Below are 21,809 nucleotides of genomic sequence, written 5' to 3' on the forward strand. Positions count from 1 at the left end.
TAATAAAGTCCATTATAAACTGATGAACAAAAATAGATTCAGAGGCAGAGCAGCATTGAACAGACTATCAAACTACAGTGGGAAGGCTGGGGAGGTTTGGGGGCAGGAGGGGAGGGTAAGAGATCAACCAAAGAACTTGTATGCATGCATATAAGCATAACTAATGGACATAAGACACTGGGGGGTAGGGGAAGCCGGGGGAATATCAAGAAGGAGGAAAAAAGGAGACATATATAACACTCTTTGTACTACTTTAAGCAATAAAACAAAATTTTTAAAAAATAAAGTATACAATTAAGTGGTTTTTGGTACAATTCACAATGTGTACAAAAAATTATCACAAACTCCAGCACATTTCATCACCCCCAAAACAAATCCATTATCAGTAACTTGGTCAATCCATGTTGCAGTGTATTGTCAGTACTTTATTCCTTTTTTATTGCTGAATAATTATAGGGATACTAAAGGCCCGATGCATGAAATTTGTGTAAGAATAGGCCTTCCTTCCCCCAGCTGTCAGCACCCGCTTCCCTCTGGCACCCGGGACCCGGGCTTCCCTCCAGCCGCCAGCTGGCACCCATGACCGAGCTTCCCTTGCAGCCCCATGGTCTAATTAGCATATTATGCTTTTATTATTATAGATTATTATTATAAATACTACACCTTGTTTATCCACTTATCAGTCATTAGTTGATACACATCTGGGTTGTTTCTACTTTTCAGCCATTATAAAAATATGCTCCTAGCCCTGCCAGCATGGCTCAGGGGTTGAGCATCGACCTATGAACCAGGAGGTCACAGTTCAATTCCAGTCAGGGCACATGCCCAGGTTGTGGGCTCAATCCCAGTGTGGGGCATGCAGGAGGCAGCCGACCAATGATTCTCTTTCATCATTGATGTTTCTATTTCTCCCTCTCCCTTTCCCTCAGAAATCAATAAAAATATATTTTAAAAAATAATGCTGCTATTCATGTATAAGCTTTTATGTGGATATTTGTTTTCAGTTCTCTTAGGTTTATCCTAGAAACGGAATTGCTGGATCATATGGCAATTCTATGTTAAAATTTGAGTGACTGCCGAACTGTTTCCAAAGCGACTAACCAGCTTTTCTTTTTTCTTAAATATATTTTTGATTTCAGAAAGGAAGGGAGAGGGAGAGATAGAAACATCAATGATGAGAGAGAATCACTGACCGGCTGCCTCCTACAGTCCCCCTCCCCCACTGGGGATTGAGCCCGCAACCCAGACATGTGTTCTTGACTAGAATCAAACCCAGGACCTTTCAGTCCACAGGCTGATGCTCTACCCACTAAGCCAAACCAGGTGGAGCACTAACAAGCTTTTCAATAGTTAATGACCAGTTAGTTTTCCTGCTCTGTGGAACGACTTCATAGCCTTTGCCTTCATCTTTTGTCAGTTGGTAGGTATTCTTTGTATGTTGGGAATGTCTAATTCTTTATGGTTTTTTTAAATATATTTTTATTGATTTCAGAGAGGAAGGGAGAGAGAGAGAAACATCAATGATGAGAGAATCATTGATCGGCTGCCTCCTGCACGCCCCCTACTGGGGATCGAGCCTGCAACCCAGGCATATGCCCTTGACCAGAATCGAACCTGAGACCCTTCAGTCCATAGGCCGACACTCTATCCGCTGGGCCAAACCAGCTAGGGCTATCTGACTTTTTACAATGATTTTCCAGCCTATTTCTTGTTTGAGTTAATAGTGGGGGTTTTTTCTGTTTTATGATAAAACTTCATTTATTATAAACTTGTCTCCACATGTTTACCACAAAATAAATCATTTTATCTTGTGTTGAACTTTCAAATTCTACAATAGGATTCACACTGTCAGCTGATTTACTTTTGCAAAATGAACTAAAATGAATGAAAAATTTTAAACGATGTTTACTAATAGTTTTTAAAAACTATGTTATCACAATGGTTTATATTTTATTTCAAGGCATCTCAGTTTCCTGTTTTGCTTCATCATTAAACAGTGTTCTCTTATGTGTTCTTTTATTGATTAAATTCCATTTTTTTGTATGTAGTATAAGTACAGGAGTCTTACTCTTTTTCAGAACAGTTTTTGCTAGCACCATCTATTTTACACTAAGTTGAAATGCTGCCCTTTCATATAGGTTCCCATATATTCTGATCAATTTTGGCACTTACTATTCTCTTCTACTGTTCTATTTTATGTACTCTTAGTTAAAACCATACTGCTTTGATTAAAGGAGGGTTTTTGTTGTTGTTGTTGGGTTTTGTTTTTGTTTTTTTTAAATATATTTTATTGATTTTTTACAGAGAGGAAGGGAGAGAGATAGAGAGTCAGAAACATCGATGAGAGAGAAACATCGATCAGCTGCCTCCTGCACATTCCCCACCGGGGATGTGCCCGCAACCCAGGTACATGCCCTTGACCGGAATCGAACCTGGGACCTTTCAGTCCGCAGGCCGATGCTCTATCCACTGAGCCAAACCGGTTTCGGCAAGGGTTTTGTTTTTTTTAGTAATTCTGATGTCTGCAAAGGCAGGTAATCTTTATTTTAAAAAAAGTTTGGTGCCACAGTTTTGACAATTGTCTCTCTATAACATATTTTAAACCATGGCTAAGTGAGTCACCTATAGTTAGGGTTAAGAAAAGACATTCAGCCCTAGCCCTGACTGGTGTGGTTCAGTTGGTTGAGCATCGACCTATGAACCAGGAGTCAGGGTTTGATTCCCGGTCAGGGCACATGCCCGGGTTGTGGGCTCGAAGGGCAGGAAGCAACCCACGGATAATTCTCTCTCATCATTGATGTTTCCATCTCTCCCTCTCCCTTCCCCTCTCTGAAGTAAGTAAATAAATAAGTAAATGCTAAAGGCATTCATTTACATTCTTACTTTCGTCATCCTGCTGGTGGCCGGTGTTGCACAGAGGAATAAGATCATCCCTAGGGTTATACCAGCCCTGATCAGTGTGTGGGAACAACGCAAAGAGAAAAGACGCTGTTAGGCGTCAGTGAGAAACTGGAATTGAGAGCAGAAACGGTGATGGTTCGAGAACGATTAGGATTCCTTACAAAGTAAGATGTGTTGAAGTGGGCAAGCAGAGGAGGGAAGGGTCGCCAGGCTCTGACCTCCTGGCCGGCCCTGATAGAAGGGGCAGTTGTGAAAGGACCCAGGATCTGGCTGAAGCCCTGCACAACCACTCACTTCCCACCCCCGTAATCCTTTGGCTCACCCCGGATGCTGCACGGCAACTGCGGGGGCCGGGAACAAACCTTCCGGTCCCAGAGACAACTCGCTTCCGGTCTAGCCACGGCTCTGCTCCGCCCCACCCGCCGCGCTTGGAGGCCTCCCATTGGATGATTAGAGTTGAACTACATTTCCCAGCAGCTCCTAGAGTTAGCCCGTACCTGGAGGGGTGCTAGCCGGTCATGGAGGACTGGAGCTAGCCTTCTGCTTTCCGTCTTCCAGGTAGGGACACAGAGAAAGCGGCTGTCTCCAGTCTGGCCTCCCTCCAGCCCTGTGAGCTCCGCCGGTCTGCCTCGAGCCTCGCCTCAACTGCAGACTGCCCGCTCCGAGTAGGGAGACCAGGTTATCGCACCGGAAACGAGGCACCGGGCGTGACATCACAGATGCTGAGGTGCCCCGACTCCCAGAAGGCACCGCGTCCTGCCGTCTTTCCTAATTGACGTATCGGCGCACCAATAGTCTCGGGCAGATTGTGAGGACACTCCCAAGGGCGAGGGGAGGGCTCGGCTTCTCGCGCCTAGTTTCCCGGTCTCTCCTCGAGCCTGGGTCTCCGGGCTGCCCTCAGCGAGCGCCTAGGGGTGGCAGAGCCTCCGAAAGGTGAGGTGCTCCGCGAGGGCGGGAACCAGGCTGGAGGCAACCTCTGGGGAGCGGATGGTGGTCCGTTGTTGGAGGAGCTCGGCTGGATAGGGAGCCTGGAGCTGGCCCCAGGCAACGCCCCGGCCGGGCTGCGCGCTAAAGGTAGCCCCCGACCGATGGGAGAGGGTCTAGCGTGGGCTAGGACTGGGGGTCCTGCTGGGATGTCCCTTGCCGCCTTCAGCAGAGCGCTCTCCGCATAAAGGGGGCACCTCCTGCGGCCTTGCATTTTCTTCCCGAGCCACCAGCGGCCCCTCGAAAGGTATCCGAGGGCTCTGCGCTCAGATTCAGGCCAAAGCTGATGGACTTCTATACAAATACCCCTCGGTATTGGCCCCGGGTTTCCTGTCTTCTAGCCCAGCGGTCGCCAACCTTTCTCGGACCTCGCGGGCCACCGGTTGGCGACCGCTGTTCTAGCCCCATTGCTCCACCAGCATGAGTTAAACAACTCCTCCCAGTGGGATTTGCACTTGTATTTCTTAGGGTAATGGCCCTTGGTCTTCTGTCGGCTGCCTTTGCTCCCTTCCATGGGCCCTGCAGGTTGGACATCCTCTAGCCCCCATTCTCCGGGTCTTCCTTGCGGGCCTTACTGAGAGAATCCATTTCAGCTATGAATTCCCTGCCCCAGCGGAGCTTTCTTTCCTGACTTAGATCTCCTGTGGCCTCACTACCCAAGCCACACGGGCAGGACATACCCTGCCTGATCTTGAGGGTAACCGAGGGTACCTCTTGTCTACAACTTTCTGGCAGATTTTCTCCAGGGAGAGGTGGCTTCTGAAGCTCTCCCCAAGCGAGTGTGGTGCGTGATTTCAAGGCGCGATGGCTGCAAAAGTGTTTGCGATGCCTCCCAAGCCAAAGCAGTCCTTTATCCTGAGAGTGCCTCCAAACTCCAAGCTAGGCCAAGACCTACTTCAAGATGCTACCAACAGGCCCAAGACCATCCACCAGCTGGTTCTGGAGCACTTCCTCACCTTCTTGCCCAAGCCAGGACTCCCCCAGCCCGATCAGAATGCCAAAGAGACCTTGGTGATCATGAAAGATGTGAGCTCAAACTTTCAGAACAGAGGTAAGGACACTTCTGTTTCCCTGGAAGAGAAGGGGAGGGCTCTCAGGGGCTGAGCTAGTCTTTCCCTGCTAGTAAGGACTCCCAGTTAAGATGATGGATATTGAGAAAAGTAGTTGATTTTTAAAAATCTATATTTTATTGATTTTTTTTTTTACCGAGAGGAAGGGAGAGGGATAGAGAGTTAGAAACATCAATGAGAGAGAAACATCGATCAGCTGCCGCCTGCACACTCCCTACTGGGGATGTGCCCGCAACCAAGGTACATGCCCCTGACCGGAATCGAACCTGGGACCCTTCAGTCCACAGGCTGACGCTCTATCCACTGAGCCAGACCAGTTAGGGCGGAAAGTAGTTGATTTTAGTAAGTCAACACGTTGGGGAGAGGGAGTATTCTTCTCAAGCTGGTGCTTGGGCGGTTTGCTGGGTGTGGGTAAGGCCGTAGAATAAGCAGCGTGCCTCTTTTCTAGAGGGTCCGTTTTCCATCGGGGGAGGGGAGTAGGCAGTATCTTTTTTGTGTTTTTTTTTTTAATCCTCACCCAAGGATATTTTTCCATTGATTTTTTAGAGAGAGGGGAAAAGGGGGGAAGACAGAGAGAAACATTGATGTGAGAGAAACACATCAATTGGTTGCCTCCTGATGTGCCCTGACCAGGGCCTGTGCCGAGGAGGAAGCCTACAACTGAGATACGTGCCCTTGACCGGAATCGAACCCCAGACCCTTTGGTCCGCAGGCTGGCGCTGTATCCACTGAGCCTAACCAGCTAAGGTGGCAATATCTTTTTAAGAGAAATAAATGTGAATGAATGATTGAATTAATTTTAGTTTATGTGGCGTTTTGGAAATTTTGTGCTTGCTATGGGGTTCTTCAGACTTTATCTTCTCCCAACCCCCTCTTTAGTAGTTGTGGGAATTTTAAAAGGTACTTAGGGGAAATCATTCTTTTCATAATGAGGAGACCCTATATAATAGGTTCCAGACACTGTGATTTATGGCTTGATCTCTGACTGGGCTCACAGGACCAGAAAAGGCCATGAGTTGCCTGCCAAAGGAGCGAAGACTACCTGACCTTAGGGTGTGGGTAGCGTCTCCATATTAGACTGACTGACTTTTCCACTAACTGCAGTTTCCTCTTTTCCCAGTGCAACCTGATCCCCTAGCGAACTTTCTGAGCAAAGAAGGAATCCAGCAGGAACAGGAGACAGTATCTGTGTGCTTGAAAGCTGATTCTGAGGTGGGTATGGTTTCCCATTCATTGTTTGAGTGTATCACCGTCTCTGCTCTTTCTTTTAAATATGTTTTTATTGATTTTAGAGAGAGAGGAAGGGAGAGGGATGGAGAGATAGAAACATTGATCGGCTTCCTCCTGCACTCCGCCTACTGGGTGGGGACTGAGCCCACAACCTAGGCATGTGCCCTGATCAGGAATCTAACCAGTGACTTCCTGTTCATAGGTCGTGTCTCAATGACCGGGCCCCACTGCTCTTGCTATCCCTCCCAGCTCAGCCAGTCTTTATATAAAAACATATTCTCGGAAGTCAGCAGGGAGAATGGGGCTTGTTCTTCACTTTCTCCTTAGATCTTTTTCTTCTGCTTGTCTTCTGGCTCCTTTCCTGACTGGATGCATCTCTGTGAGACTTATAAATCCCTTTCGCCATTCCTTCCCTCGTCACTGGGTCTCAGTATTTCTTATCAACAGGGCTGTCAAGGAACCTCTGTTACTAAGAGGAGGGGGGGCCTGTTGCTCTTTCAGGATCTGGTGGTTTTTGAGGATTTGAATGTATTTCACTCCCAAGAAGAATGTGTGAACTTGGATCCTATGCAGGAGCCCACCTCAGAGAAGGAAGAAGACAATATTGGGGAGATGATGTTAATGGGTAAGAAATCAAGTCCCTTGTGTATTCAGATTGAATGCTATGGGAAAATCATGTTCTTCTACTTCATCTCAGACTTTTTCGAGACACCATTCATACCAGCTAAGCACATGCGTTTAATTTTTGTCTTGTCCCATGAGCCAGAGCCTGTTTCAGCTCTGGGTGGCCATTTTCCCTGTATCTTGGGGGCAGCAAAGGCGGAAGCTACCTCTCTTGGTAAGCAAGGACTACAGCTGATGTATTAACATCAAGCATTCGAACAGATAGAAAATGTGGGCAGACTTTCTGAATCTGTTTTTTGGATCCAGTGCTATTTCCCAACAGGTATATTTTATGTATGTATGTATGTTAATTCTCACCTGAGGATATTTTTCCATTGGTTTTTAGAGAGAGTGGAAGGGAGGGGGGGAGACAGAGAAACATTGGTGTGAAAAGAGACACATCAATTGGTTGCCTCCTGTATGGCCCTGACCGGGGCTGGGGATCAAAGCCCGCAACTACATGCCCTTGACTGGAATCTAACCCGGGACTCTATAGTCCCAGGCCGATACTCTATCCCCTGAGCCAAACCAGCTAGGGCCCACCAGGTATATTTTAAATTTGTGTTTTCATTGGACACATGACACATTGAAGGTCAATAGCCGTGAAACCTAGTGTAAAAGAAAATATATCCAACTATTGATGGAAATAATACCTGCTTATTAAGCACTTGTGTACCTATGTGCTAGGCACTAGTCTGAGTACTTTGCATGCATTTATTATCTCTTGTAATTCTCACAATTGTACTGTGGGGTATGAGAGTTACTACCATTTTACAGATGATGAAACTGGAGCAGAGAAAAGCTACTTGCTGAAGGTCACACAACAGTAGATGGTGAAGCAGAGATTTGGACTCTGGGAATTTAACATCAGACCTTACAGCCTTGACCCAGAGCTGTACTGTCTCCTTGCTGAATGTCTCATAATTTTGTCAGTGTATTTTCTATATGGTTGGTGAAGGGCCCTTCTTCATTTGTACTCATTTTCCAGTAATGGTTAACAGGTATCCTCAGTGATACATATTCACTCATCTGGCAGCAGCTTAACCTTAGAGGTGCTTCAGCTTTTCTCTAGAAGTACTTTGTTTCTGGAGAGCAAGGGTGAGTCCCGAGAGCCGTATAAGGCCCAAGAAGTCATTTGGGCTGGCCCTGCCAAGGCAACCATAGGCGGGACTTGAAATTCAATAAATCTAGGAGCTTTTTTTCATAGCAACATAAATTTATATTAAGTGAATTATATTAAGCAAATGATTTTGTAAATATCCAAATGGCCCTTGGCAAATAAAAGGTTCCCCACCTCTGTCCTAGAGTCAGGGGCCTTCAAAAATCATTTTGCTGAGTGCCTAATATTTTTACTTGACTTCAGGGCTGTTTGTACTGAGGCTGAAGTTGAGCAGAGAGTAGGTGTGCGTTGCCTAGGGTGACAAAAATCCATGGCTTAAACTCTGTGGTTTTCTTACACATATGGTCAGGGTAGTGGGCCAGGTTAATTTCCTACAGATTGTTCTGTTTTCTTTTAGGAAAAAGTATAAACAGATAAGATTTATTATACGAGTTTTTCCTGACTCTTGGGCAAAGCTAGCATTTATTTTGGGTGACAGGTTGGTGGTTATGTTGCCAACACCGGGAATACTTTAGCCATGCACCTTGAGGCCTAGAGACCCAATGCTCACTCTCCCCTCCCTTGCCCATACCCTAAAATTGATTATTTAAGCTTGGAGTCAAACAATAAATAGCAAAGATATACATATGATTTTTTAAAACACTTAAGTCACCCTGGCCAATGTTTCTCAGTGGTTAGAGCATCAGCCACGCACTGAAGGGTCTTGGGTTTGAGTCCCGTTCAAGGGCACGGACCTGAGTTACAGGTTCAGTTCCAGACCCTGTCAGGGCACATGCGGGAGGGAGCCAATCGATGTCTCTCTCTCACATCAATGTTTTTCTCATCTCTGTCCCCCTCCCTTCAACTCTGTCTAAAAAAAAAAGAAAGAAAATGCTTAAGTCGTTCACCAATATTTAGTAAGTGAAGTGCCCTTTATTTTTTTCCTCAGGTAGGGTTGGGTTCTGGAGTTGATTAAAAAGATACATATTACTCCAGTCCTGCCTTCCAGGACTTTCCAATTTGTTTTGTAAGATAAGTCATTCACATAAAGAGATAAGCATTGTGAAATCATTATAACTATAAGGAGATGACAAGGTTGAGACAGGATTTGGACCCAGGAGCAGAGTTTGGAAGAAGATGGATTGTATTTCCATAGCAAGAAATAAAATGAGATTATCCTCTGGGCACCTGGACATTGGGGGTTGGGGGTCAGATGTAGACGTAGAGATTTGGGAGTCATCAGCATACAGCTAGAAATAGTAGCATTTGATCAATTTGCAAAGGGAAAAGTGCAAGGGAATGAACGGGGGGCGGGGGCAGGAATCAAAGAAGAGTTGTCAATAGAGGAGAATAGAATGTGTGTCTCTATCCAAGTGAACATGAAAACAAATGTAGAACACTTCAATTCTCAGTGAGATCTTATAGTTATAGCTACTTCTACTGTGGTAAGAGAACATATCTTTACAAGATTGATGCACACTGACTCTATTCCCTGCAACAAAGAAAAACTCAGTGGATTCCAGAGTAGAAATAACACAATACGATCTACCCAGTACAACTAGAAATTAATAATGAAATCAGGGGGAAAGTTCCACTTGGAAATTTTAAAAACTATTAAATTACCTGAGTCAAAGGGGAAATACAAGTTAAAGTTACATAATTTTTCCAGAAAACAATGTGTCCCAATCTATGGTATATAGCAGTGATGGCGAACCTATGACACGCGTGTCAGAGGTGACACACGAACTCATTTTTATGGTTGATTTTTGTTAAATGGCATTTAAATATATAAAATAAATATCAAAAATATAAATCTTTGTTTTATTATGGTTGCAAATATCAAAAAATTTCTATATGTGACACGGCACCAGAGTTAAGTTAGGGTTTTTCAAAATGCTGACACACCGAGCTCAAAAGGTTCGCCATCACTGGTATATAGCCTAAAGTGGTACTCAAAAGACAGTTTATGGCTGTAAAAACATGTAAAAAAAATAAAGTAATTAAGCCTATGACTCAGAGTTAGGAAAACAACAAATAAAGGAAAACAAAGTATTAATAAATACTAAATTAGAAATCAGTAAGTTAAAAAATAGAAGAATAAGAAAGATTTAAAAAAATAAACTAATTTATCTGAACAAATTGAAATTTTCAAAAACTAGCCCCCCATCAAAGAAAAAGGACCAGTTTCACAGAAAATTCTTGTGAATTCTTAAAAACTAGACAATTCAAATGCTATGAAAAATTCGAGTACAAAAAAAAAATGTTCAAATTATTTTTATGAAATTAGTGTAACAAAGATACCACAACCTGATAAAAACTGCTGTGACCAGCCCTAGCTGGTGTTCAGTGGTTACAGCATCAGCCCAGGGACTGAAGGGTCACATGTTTGATTCCCAGCCAAGGGCAGGTACCTTGGTTGCCGGTTCGATCCCAGGTTAGGACGTGTGTGGGAGGCAATCAATGTGTGTCTCGTTTTCTCCCCCTCTCTCCTCCCTTCCTTCCACTGTGTCTAAAATCAGTGCAAAAAATATCCTGAGGTGAGGATTTTAAAAAATAATAAATTTTTTAAAAACTGCTATGACCAAATAAGATTTATTCCAGGAATGCAAAACTGATTTAATACTAGAAAGTCTGTTAATATATTCCATCTTATAATGAAGAAAAAAAATCCAAGATCATTTTCATAGTTACTGAAAAGGTATTTGACTAAATACAAACCCCTGCTTCATAAGAATACTTAACAAAGTAGTACTTAGTGAATACATCCTTAATAAGGTACTTATCTTTTCAGCCAGCATCACCTTAACAGGAAATACTGGGAGACATTCCCACTAAAATTAGGAATACAACAAGGAAGCCCACTATCACTATTTCTGTATTTAATATTGTATTTTTGGGTATTTGGCCAGTGTAGTTAAATGAGAAAGAAGTTAGGTGTAAAACAATTTTAAGAGAAAGATAAAGGTACATCTGTTTACATACGTTGTAATTGTGTAGCTGGAAAACTCTAGAGAATGTCTGAAAACTTACCAAATACAAGAGCATTCAGTATAGCATTGGAATGTAAAATATTACAGTATATGGAAATCATTAGCTTCCCTATGCAAACATAATCATATAGAAGATATAGGGACGCCGAAACCGGTTTGGCTCAGTGGATAGAGCGTCGGCCTGCGGACTGAAAGGTCCCAGGTTCGATTCCGGTCAAGGGCATGTACCTGGGTTGCGGGCACATCCCCAGTAGGAGATGTGCAGGAGGCAGCTGATCGATGTTTCTCTCTCATCAATGTTTCTAACTCTCTCTCTCTCTCCCTTCCTCTCTGTAAAAAATCAATAAAATATATATTAAAAAAAAAAAAGATATAGGGACAAAAAGGATTAAACACCTAGAAATAAACTTAAGAAATGTGCAAAAATTATTAGGAAAACCGTAAAACACTTCTAAAGGACACAGAAGCAGATTTGAATGAATGAAAAGAAACACCATGTTCTTAGGTGGGAAGATTTAATGTATAAAGGTCAGTTCTCCCCAAGTTGATTTATGAATTCAATGTAATCTCATTAACAATACCTATAGGATCCCTCCCACCTCACCCCCACCTCCAGCAATTGGACAATCTGATACCAAATTCAAATGGATTTGAAAGTCTTGAAAGAAAAGATCAATAAATTACATAAAAATGAAAAAATATATCTGTAAGTTTTAAAAGGCAACAAGTTGGAAATATTTATAACTCAGACAAAAGCTTAATCTTCCTAATTTATAAACAGTTTCTAGAAGTAGGGAAGAGAAAATTCAACAGATTCACATACAAATACAAATTACCTTTAAATACATGAAAATATGTCCAGTCTTACTCATAATTAGAAATACAAATTAAACCTCTACTGAGTTACCATTTTTAAAATAGATATTTATTGATTTCAGAGAGGAAGGGAGAGGGAAAGAGAGAGAGAAGCATCAGTGATGAGAGAGAATCATTGATTGCCTGCCTCCTGCATGCCCCCTGCTTGCGATCAAGCCTGCAAGCCAGGCATGTGCCCCTGATTGGAATCAAACCCGGGACCCTTTAGTTTTCAGACCGACACACTGTCCACCGAGCCAAATTAGCTAGGGGCTGAGTTACCATTGGTTAAAATCTGATTTACATAAATCAGTACTGTAGCAACACTTCGGTAGTGAGGTTGTTGGGAGAGCTATATTGCTGGTAGGTATACGGAATAGTACAGTCCTTATGTATGGGAATCTGTAATTACCCATGTTCCAGATGCATTAACTTTTTGATCCAGCAGTCCCACTTCTGGGAATCTGACCTACAGGTAACAGCAACAATACATATTCAAAATGATGTAGTTATTCATTGTGGTGTTGTTTCTAAAAACACATGGTTGAAAACAATCCAGGTGTCTCTGCAGGGTTAGTTATGATATGTCCACACATCATATTGTGATAATCTCTATATACTGGAATGTAGTGATTGAAATAAAACAAGCAGAAATATATAGTATACTACCTTCTATATAAGAAAGGGGGAGAAAAAGAAAATGTATTGTCTAAAGGCACAATGGAAGACTAAAAAGAAACTAATAAAAACTGGTACCACTCTGAGAGATGAATAGAATGGATGGGGACAGGGATTGGATTAAGACTTCTCATTGCATACTTTTTCATATGTTTTGATTTTTGAGCAATATAAATATATTAGCTACTAAAAATTTTTAATTTTAAAAGTTAGTACATTAAAGAAAAATCATGAATGTCCATAAATTGTCCTCAAAACAGCCCTTTAATATAACCATTTTTAATCATTCATAAAACACTGATGGTAATTCCTTAAAACAGAACCAAATAAACCTGCTTTCACAATATCATTAACAAGGTTTTCTAAAACAAGAAAAGAAAAAGGGGTTAAAAAGAATAAATCTTGCCCAGCTGTGGTGACTCTGGATTGAGCATTGTCCCATGGACCAAGAGGCCCTGGGTTCGATCCCCAGTCAGGGTGCATGCCCGGGTTGTGGACTCGATCCCCAATAGGGGGCGTGCAAGAGGCAGCCAATCAATGAGTCTTTTTCGTCATTGATGTTTCTATCTCTCCCTATCCCTTCCTCTCTGAAATCAATAAAAATATAAAAAAGAAGAAGAAGAAGAAATATTGGAAAGGGAAGGAACCCTTTTTGTACTTAGTACAAACCCTGATTTGTACTTACAAAATCTAAAAGGATTGAGAAATTTATATTAAATAGTTTTAAAGTAGGTAGAAAACAATGAAAGCTCTCATTCAGAGTGACTATAAAATAGAAGTAAACTAGAAATGCTTTGTTGGTAAATATAAAAAAAAGATTGTTAAATATTGGAGAGACACAGGTGTAAATGGGAAAATTAAAATGTAAAGATAACTGCCCTCCAAATTTATACTGTATTTAGATTCATGTTCTGGCTGCTTTTACCAATTTCAGACATGTTATAAATAAAAGTGTGATATTAAACTCCAAATGGGGGTGCTTGTGGTGGGGCTGCAGGGGATCCTGCAGGAAGCAGCAGGACAGTGGGGTCTGGGGAGGACAAGTACGACTACCTATTCAGAGTGGTGCTCATCGGGGACTCCAGGGTGGAGAAGAGCTACCTGCTGTCTGTCTTGCTTCACCTACAAGTTCAACCTGGAGAGCAAGAGCACCATTGGCGTGGAGTTTGCCACCCACAGCATCCAGGTGGATAGCAAGACTATAGGCGCAGATTTATGACACCACAGCGAGAGCACTACCTCACCATCACCTCCACCTGCTACTGGTGCAGTGGGCACGCTGCTATGACATTGCCAAGCCCCTGACAGACAGAACGTGGAGCACTGGCTGAAGGAGCTATGGGACCATACCGACAGCATCTTCATTACGTTGCTGGTGGGCAACAATAGCAACCTATGCCACCCGAGGGCTGTGCCCACTGACGAGGCCTGTGCTTTTGCAGAGAACAACTTGTCCTTCATTGAGCTCAGCCTTGGACTTCACCAGTGTAGAGGAAGCTTTCAAGAACATCATCAAAGAGATCTACCACATTATATCACAAAAACGGATTGGAAATCGTGCAGCCCATTAGTCCCTAGGCAACAATGTGGTGGACATCAGCATGTCGCCTGCTACCAACAGACAGAAACTGAGCAGACTGCAGTGCCTTTAACCACGCACACCTCGTCCATGCGTGCATGCACATCCTTGTCCTGTGCTCACCCCTCACCATGAAGTCCTACATGATCCCACCCTCCTATTGAGCTCAGCTGGGGCTTAAGGAGTCAAGCAGCACCTCCTGTCTCCCCTCTCCCCACCTCAGGAAAGCTCAAAGCCCTGGCTGCTGCCCCTGCTCTTCTTGGGTCCCAGTGGGCCTCTGGATGGGGCAGGGAGGGTGGCAGGATGGGCAAGGCCAGCCAGAGGCAAGAGGATGGGCACACTGACCAGGCTTCTTCAGTTTTCCACAGCAGACTCCAGGGAGCAATTACTTCCCTCCCTCTCTCGCCAGTTGTCCCAGCTGGCCCTGGTCCCCACCCAGAATTCCCATCTGGGCTGGAGCCTGAAGAGCAACTAAGGTGGGGTGGGACAGACACAGGCTCCTACTGGCACTCCTCACGTACAGCCAGCACTGGCACATGCCTTTTGACCTTGGCCTCTCCTAAGCTTGTGTGAATCCAGCCTCTGCCTGTAGATTTGTGCTGGGAGAAGGACTCCCTCCCCTTCTGTATGCCCTTTTCTCTTGTTGACTTGTCTGGTCAGGACCCTGTTTGCAGGTGAAGCAATATCTGTGTTTTCTATATACAACCACTCTTGTAGCCCTTGGTTTTTTGTTATTTTAGAGAAACACAAATCTTTATACAATGTGTAAGATTAATGCCAAAAACAACAACAAAACTCCAAATATATGAGTTAACTGTAAAAAGAAGTAATTAAAAAATGGCCAGAAAACACAATAGAAATTGATCAGATTTTGAAAACTGATTTTTCCCCCTCATTTTAAGTTGAGTTATTCTAGAGGAAGACTTCAATTTAAAAACATGTCATCACCTTTTTAAAAAACATGCAAGCTGCAGATTTAACTCAATTTATTGAAAACACATTAACAATATTGAATATAATTAACAGTGTCTTAGTTTTCCCAACCTATTGTGAGTATATTCAGCTAAAGAAGATGCATGGCCCTAACGGGTTTGGCTCAGTGGATAGAGCATTGGCCTGCGGACTCAAGGGTCCCAGGTTCGATTCCGGTCAAGGGCATGTACCTTGGTTGCGGGCACATCCCCAGTATGAGGTGTGCAGGAGGCAGCTGATCAATGTTTCTCTCTCATCGTTGTTTCTCATCGATGTTTCTAGCTCTCTATCCCTCTCCCTTCCTCTCTGTAAAAAATCAATAAAATATATTTTTAAAAAAAATAAAGAAGATGCATGTAAATGGAAGAGTAAGAGGTATAATTAATAGTTATTTGATTAGTGTTAGAAAGGTCTTTTTTATATATTTCCCCCAAAATTGAAAAATTGATGTCTGTAGTGATGGGTAAACAAATCTCTTCATAATTCAGGATGCTTTTCACTTCTGTGCTTTCAACAAAATTGAGGAGGATCCAATTGAGTTGTGAACTGATTGGTCACAAAAATAGTACTTGAAATGTGGGACTGTGGGTTTGGCATGTAAAGTGGAAATAGTTCAAAGAATTGAATGACATCGTTTCATAGGAAAATTTGCGTCAATTTCATCTATTTATATATCAGAGATTCTCAGAGCTCACTAAAAAAAAGATTAGAATTGATCCTGAACCCAATCTCAGCAATAAATATTATTCACCCGCAAAAACATGGAATAAAATTTTTAAATCCTCCATTTCATTAACAAAATTTCCAATTTTTCTTTTTATGTTTAAAATTTACAATGTATTTATGTCTTTTGATAAGCTATATAGCATTAATACTAATAGTAATAATTCAATCCAAAAGGAAAAATTTTAACTCGAAGGATGAAATTATATCAGTAAAAGATTTTCAAATATAAAAATAGTTTACATGAAAATATTCTGTGACAAAGGTGGAATGGAAATACAAGGTTAAGGAGAAAGAATGCTATAACATTTCTGAGTGTTGAAGATCAGCTTGATGACGGATAATATTGCTTATCAGTAGCTTTGTTATTTTCTTTAGATACATTATTCCATTATTTTAAACTCTCAATATTTATAATACACCAGAAATAAACTGATTGCAACTATTTATTATTTTTTAAATATATTTTTTATTGATTTGAGAGAGGAAGGGAGAGGGAGAGAGAGAAAAAAAACAAACATAAATGATGAGAGAGAATCATTGATTGGCTGTCTCCTGCACGCCCTCTACTGGGGATCAAGCCCTCAACCAGGCATGTGCCCTGACCAGGAATCCAACCCTGATCTCCTGGTTCATAGGTCAACGCTCAACCACTGAGCCACACTGACCAGCTAGTTGCAACTACTTAAATTTAAAAGAACTTAGATATGAATTTAAATGTATATATGGGTGTATATATCTAAATATATACACACCTATATCTCATCAATAGTCATTAACAAAGATTTAGAATTTATAATATATAAAATTTCTTTGAATTTATAAAAGTTTCAGCCCAACAGTTTGTAATAAAGTACAAAATAAAGCTACAATGAGAAACCATTATACTTAGTAAATATTTTACATGGTATTTAATACTGGCAAGATTAGTTTGTTACACACAATTGTTATTGTTGTATTGAAATTGCTGTAGCTTCTATGGAAAGCATTTTGACAGTTCATATCAAGACCTGTGATGAAAATTGGCATATGCTTTACCCAGCATTTTCATTATCCTAAGGAAATAAATAAAAGGAATAATTAAATAGAATAAATACATTAGTGTGTGAAATTACTAAATCCAGTAAAGATTCACATTCTAGCTTTTGGGTCAGCCACATATCTTAATAGTTGATTGGTGTGTTTTTTAAATTGATTTCAGAGAGGAAAGAAGAGGGAGAGCGAGCTAGAAACATCAATAAGAGAGAATAATTGATCAGCTGCCTCCTGCATGCCCCACACTGGGGATTGAGCCCGCAACCCGGGCATGTGCCCTGACAGGGAATTGAACCTTGATCTCCAGGTTCATAGGTTGATGCTTAACTGCTGAGGCCTAAGCAGTTGATTTAACCTTTTTACTTTATTCTCAGTAAGTTGGCCAGAGTTTAGGGGTCCCTTGTCACCCAATCTGTTTATAGCATACTGTTTTGCACTTTGCTACCTCGTCATTATAATCTTATTTTACAGTTGTTGTTTTTTTGGAACTATAATACAAATACAGAAAAGTTTATAAATAAGTGTATAACTCAAATTTTCACAAAATTTTTACACATTTGTCTAACTACCACCCAAAATTGACTTTCTAACACTGTAGAAATTCCTATTGTGCCTCACCCAGTTACTACTACTACTTCCTTCCTCCCCCCAAAATGCCACTGTTGACTTCTACCATAGTTTTATCAGTTGCAGTAATCACTTTGATTCCCAACTAATAATCTATTGTGTGAATATACAACATCTTCTCTATTTTGGGGTATTGTAATTGTTTACGGTTTTTTACTATATAGGACACTGTAGTGAGAAATATGCTAATTAACCAGGACGCTGTAATGGGTAGACCGAACAGGAGGAGGTTGTATGCTCAGCGTCTGGGGCAGGGTCGCAGGGGCCTCCGCACACCTGCCCTGGGGGAGGGCCTGATCAGCAGTGGCCGCAGCTGCTTCCAGGGCCGGAGAGGGAGGCAGGGCCAGCTGGAGGATGGGCGGTGCGGTGCGATTTCAAATCTCGCACTGGGCTCCTAGTAATATAATAGTTAATGTAGTGAGAACCTAGAAGTAAATCATTTTACCGTTCACTTACTAGCCTAAAGATTACGAGTGGTATCCTTTAGTATTTATGTCCTTCATCCCCTGGTACTTAGCTCAATGCTTTACACATATAAGCTCAATATGAACTCATTGAGTACACATAAAGTCTTTGGTATAGTCTCACTCATTTCATTTTTTCTTTCACGTAAAAAGATTACTGTGTGCTTATATTGTGGGGTATGGAAAGATTTATTAGTCCTGTATCCCACCCTTCATAAGAGTATAAAAGGAATGTTGGTGGCAATTATCTGCCAGTCCTCATATTTGTGATTTTTAAGGTTATTTCATGAAAAATCAAACTTGTTTTTTCCCCCTCCTGGTATCATATCCCTCAAAAGTTATTAAATTCTCTTTGTTTGTTTCAGCAGTCAATGATAGTAATCCTGAGGGTGAAGATCATATAGAAGATTCTTCAGATTGTGATGAAATGGATTGTTTTGTGGTCTCTGAGCAACCTCCAGATTGCCATAAAGAAAAAACACTAAATACATCCATTTCAAATGAAAGGAAAATGAGGGATCTTTTAATTACCATTGAAAATGATACTCCACTAGAGGAACTCTCAAAATTTGTGGATATCAATATTACTGCATTTAGTCGAAATCGGAGATCAAGAAGATGGTACACTTGTCCACTGTGTGGGAGACAGTTTAATGAAAGTTCTTACCTTATTTCCCACCAGAGGACTCATACTGGAGAAAAACCCTATGACTGTAGTCACTGTGGGAAAAGCTTCAATCATAAAACAAACCTTAATAAACATGAGCGAATCCATACAGGAGAGAAACCTTACTCATGTTCAAAATGTGGAAAAAATTTTCGTCAAAATTCTCATCGTAGTCGCCACGAAGGAATCCATGTAAGGAAGAAGGTATTTAAATGTCCAGAATGTGGGAAAACCTTCCCAGAGAACAAAGAATTTGTGCTTCATCTGCAGAGTCATGTGGCTGAGAGGCCTTATGGTTGCAAAAAATGTGGGAGAAGATTTGGTCGGCTGTCAAACTGTAACCGGCATGAAAAAACCCACTCAGCATGTAAGACCCGAAAGCAGAAGTGTGATCGGGAAAGGTCCGATGGTCCTGCCTCAACCTGAAATGTTTCATAAGGAATTCTGAATTCCCAGGCTATCTGTAAAGATACAGATATCTGAGACCCTCATAATAGCCCAAATTGAATAAATAGCTATCTTGGCTAAACCTCAAATTTTTAGAAAATTCACAGGGAAGAAAATGTCCTCAAGATCTATACCTCAGTTAGCAGCCAAGCTTTTGAGACTAAGGAGCTTTCCTTTGTGAGCTTCTACTACAATGTACAGGTCACATCTTTTTCCCACGAAAAGCTTCAAATATGAGTCTGGAGGTTGTTTACCTGCAAAGTGAACAGAGTAACTCTTGTGTACTGAAAGTATATCATCTTTTACACATTTGAGAAGAGAGAGAGAATGCAAAGATCCTTTCTGGACTGGTATTCTGAAAGACCCAAACTACTGATTGTTAAGCCAACAGCTTATATTCGTATAACCCTCTAAGAACACCCTTCAAAGCTTAAGTGTTGAAAGGGATTGTTTGCTTTAGAATATAGGAAAATATAGCAATTGAATATCAAAGGCTTGTTGTTATTTGTGATCTGTCAGTTGTTTGCAATTTATGGGGAAAAGTGACTTTTATAAAAATCCTTTTCACAATGTAATTTTAAAATGTCTACTCCTCTTACTGTTCTTGTTCAGCTCGCAATTGCTCAAACAGCTCTTTGATGCCTTTCCCTTGCCACAAAAGAAGTTTGGATTGCTCAGATCCAGCCACCCAACCACACTATTGGAAAAGCTCTTCAGAATCATGTTCCTCTGCTGAGCCAAGACGACTTACTAGGAAGGAATCCCAAGAGCTCGAAAAGGAGGAGGAACACATTGGCTTGGATCCATGGTTACTCAATAACCTTACCATATGCTTAATTCCCCTCTAAGCAGTTATCAGGCCTTTGGCAATGAGTGGTCACTACCTCACAAGCAAAGTGTTTTATTTGTAGAAATTATGTCACATTGGTTAGGTCACATTGTCTCTCAAGAGACAGGATTCCTGTGTCTTCACTGTTGTAGATATCTGTTCCTTTGGCCTGATATCAGACTTTTCTGACTTGCCTTCCCAAAGCAAGGCCAGTGGTGCCTTCATGGGACCGATCCTATGGTGTGTGAGTTTAAGGATTCTTGTTCAGTTTTGCTCTTTTTGGTTTTCCTAAATTTTTACATTGGTATTTTGATTGGAATAAATTAATCCTCTAAACTCTATGGGAAATTTTGTTTACAAATTTTGTTTCCCAACCAGAAACATGCCTTTTCACTTAGAGTACAAGAGGCCCAGTGCACAAAATTCGTGCACTCTGGGTGGGGGTCCCTCAGCCTGGCCTGTGTCCTCTTGCAGTCCGGGAGCCCTCAGGGGATATCTGACTGACAGCTTAGGCCTGCAGGGAGCTCCTGCCACCGCTGCTGTCCTTGCCAGCCATGAGCCTAGCTTCTGGCTGAGCGTCGCTCTCCCTGTGGAAGTGCACTAGCCACCAGGGGGCAGCTCCTGTGTTGAGTGTCTGCCCCTGGGTGGTCAGTGTGCATCATAGTGACCAGTCATTCTGCCATCGGGCTGAAACTGGCTCTCCAACATCCCCCAAGGGGTCCCAGATTGCGAGAGGGTGAAGGCCAGGCCGAGGGACCCTACCAGTACACATTGGGGCCAGGGAGGGACGCAGGAGGTTGGTCAGCCGGGGATGAATCACAAGAGGGCTCCAGGGCTTGTCCAGCCCATCTCACTCAGTCCCAATTGGTCAGACCCCAGCAGCAAGCTAACCTACCAGTTGGAGCATCTGCCCCCTGGTGCTCAGTGCATGTCATAGTGAGCAGTTGAGCGGCCTTAGCATATCAGCATATTACGCTTTGATTGGCTGAACAGCTGGCTGGACGACTGGACACTTAGCATATTTGGCTTTTATTATATAGGATTCCTGAGTACATTTTTCTCAATTTGTATTGTAAATAGTTTTTTATTATATTTTTCTAGTTATTGCTCTTATATAGGAAAGTTATTTTTAATTATATATTTGTGAAACTAGCCACTTCACTGAATGTTCTTAATTTTCAGTTCTATTATGTTTTGTGGTTAAAAATTATAACATTTACAAGTACTGGTAATAGTTTTGTTTCATCTTTTCTGCCTATTGCTCCTTTCTTGTTATTTTTTTGAACACGTAGCTCTAAGCTTTGTTTTGGTACAAAACATTTTATGATACAGTACAATCCTGAGTCCTAATTAAAAGACAGTAACAGCCCAGCCGGTATGGCTCAGTGATTGAGCATTGACCCATGAACTGGGAGGTCACAGTTCTATTCCCCTGGTCAGGCTTATGCCTGGATTTCAGGCTTGATCCTCAGTAGGGGGCATGCAGGAGGCAGCCAATCAGTGATTCTTATTGATATTTCTATCCTCTCTCCCTCTCTCTGAATTCAATAAAAACATTAAGAATAGCCAAAACCGGTTTGGCTCAGTGGATACAGCATCGGCCTGCAGACTGAAGGGTCCCGGGTTCGATTCCGGTCAAGGGCATGTACCTGGGTTGTGGGCACATCCCCGGTGGGAGGTGTGCAGGAGGCAGCTGATCGATGTTTCTCTCTCATCGATGTTTCTAACTCTCTCTCTCCCTTCTTCTCTGTAAAAAATCAATAAAATATATTAAAAAAAACACACATTAAGAATAAATAACAAAAACCAACACTTAAAGGACCACAGAACAGTTGTCTTTTATCAATTTGTATTCCAAGCCTACAGTACCCATTAACACCAGCCACAAAACTGGCTGCCAATGTTAGTCTCCTATTCCTCCAGAATTACTGACTGGGTCCACCAGTTATTGGCACCAGAGGACTGGCTCGCACACCTAGAGTACTTAAAGGCTGCC

General features: G+C 42.0%; 1 protein-coding gene and 1 pseudogene across 4 annotated transcripts; both read left to right on the forward strand.

The window, feature by feature from the left end:
• The first annotated feature begins 3,723 nt into the window (after positions 1–3,723).
• ZNF200 (zinc finger protein 200) lies at positions 3,724–20,151 on the forward strand. 3 transcript variants are annotated; one of them, XM_081089280.1, is made up of 5 exons: positions 3,724–3,834; positions 4,621–4,936; positions 6,076–6,167; positions 6,687–6,810; positions 18,236–20,151. In XM_081089280.1, the coding sequence occupies exons 2-5, from the start codon at positions 4,690–4,692 to the stop codon at positions 18,961–18,963; spliced, it is 1,191 nt and encodes a 396-aa protein (XP_080945406.1). In that variant the 5' UTR covers positions 3,724–3,834; positions 4,621–4,689; the 3' UTR covers positions 18,964–20,151. The 3 variants fall into 3 exon arrangements, with proteins under 3 accessions (XP_080945406.1, XP_080945408.1, XP_080945407.1); XM_081089282.1 differs by lacking the exon at positions 18,236–20,151 and adding an exon at positions 7,626–8,389; XM_081089281.1 differs by having other exon boundaries at positions 3,771–3,834; positions 18,239–20,151.
• On the forward strand, positions 11,433–14,122 carry LOC308518084 (ras-related protein Rab-11B-like; annotated as a pseudogene). The gene is made up of 2 exons: positions 11,433–11,442; positions 13,468–14,122. The product of its transcript is annotated as a ras-related protein Rab-11B-like (transcript).
• Positions 20,152–21,809: the final 1,658 nt, after the last annotated feature.

This window comes from Myotis nattereri, assembly GCF_964212035.1.
Source record: "Myotis nattereri genome assembly, chromosome: 4".
Taxonomy (NCBI): Eukaryota; Metazoa; Chordata; class Mammalia; order Chiroptera; family Vespertilionidae; genus Myotis; species Myotis nattereri.

What these genes read in the sequence shown, in the direction of transcription:
- ZNF200 (XM_081089280.1), top strand. Translation starts at nt 4,690, where the DNA reads ATGGCTGCAAAAGTGTTTGCGATGCCTCCCAAGCCAAAGCAGTCCTTT. An exon ending in GCTTGAAAGCTGATTCTGAG is followed by an intron (nt 6,168 to 6,686) that starts GTGGGTATGGTT and finishes TTGCTCTTTCAG; the next exon opens with GATCTGGTGGTTTTTGAGGA. An exon ending in TGGGGAGATGATGTTAATGG is followed by an intron (nt 6,811 to 18,235) that starts GTAAGAAATCAA and finishes TGTTTGTTTCAG; the next exon opens with CAGTCAATGATAGTAATCCT.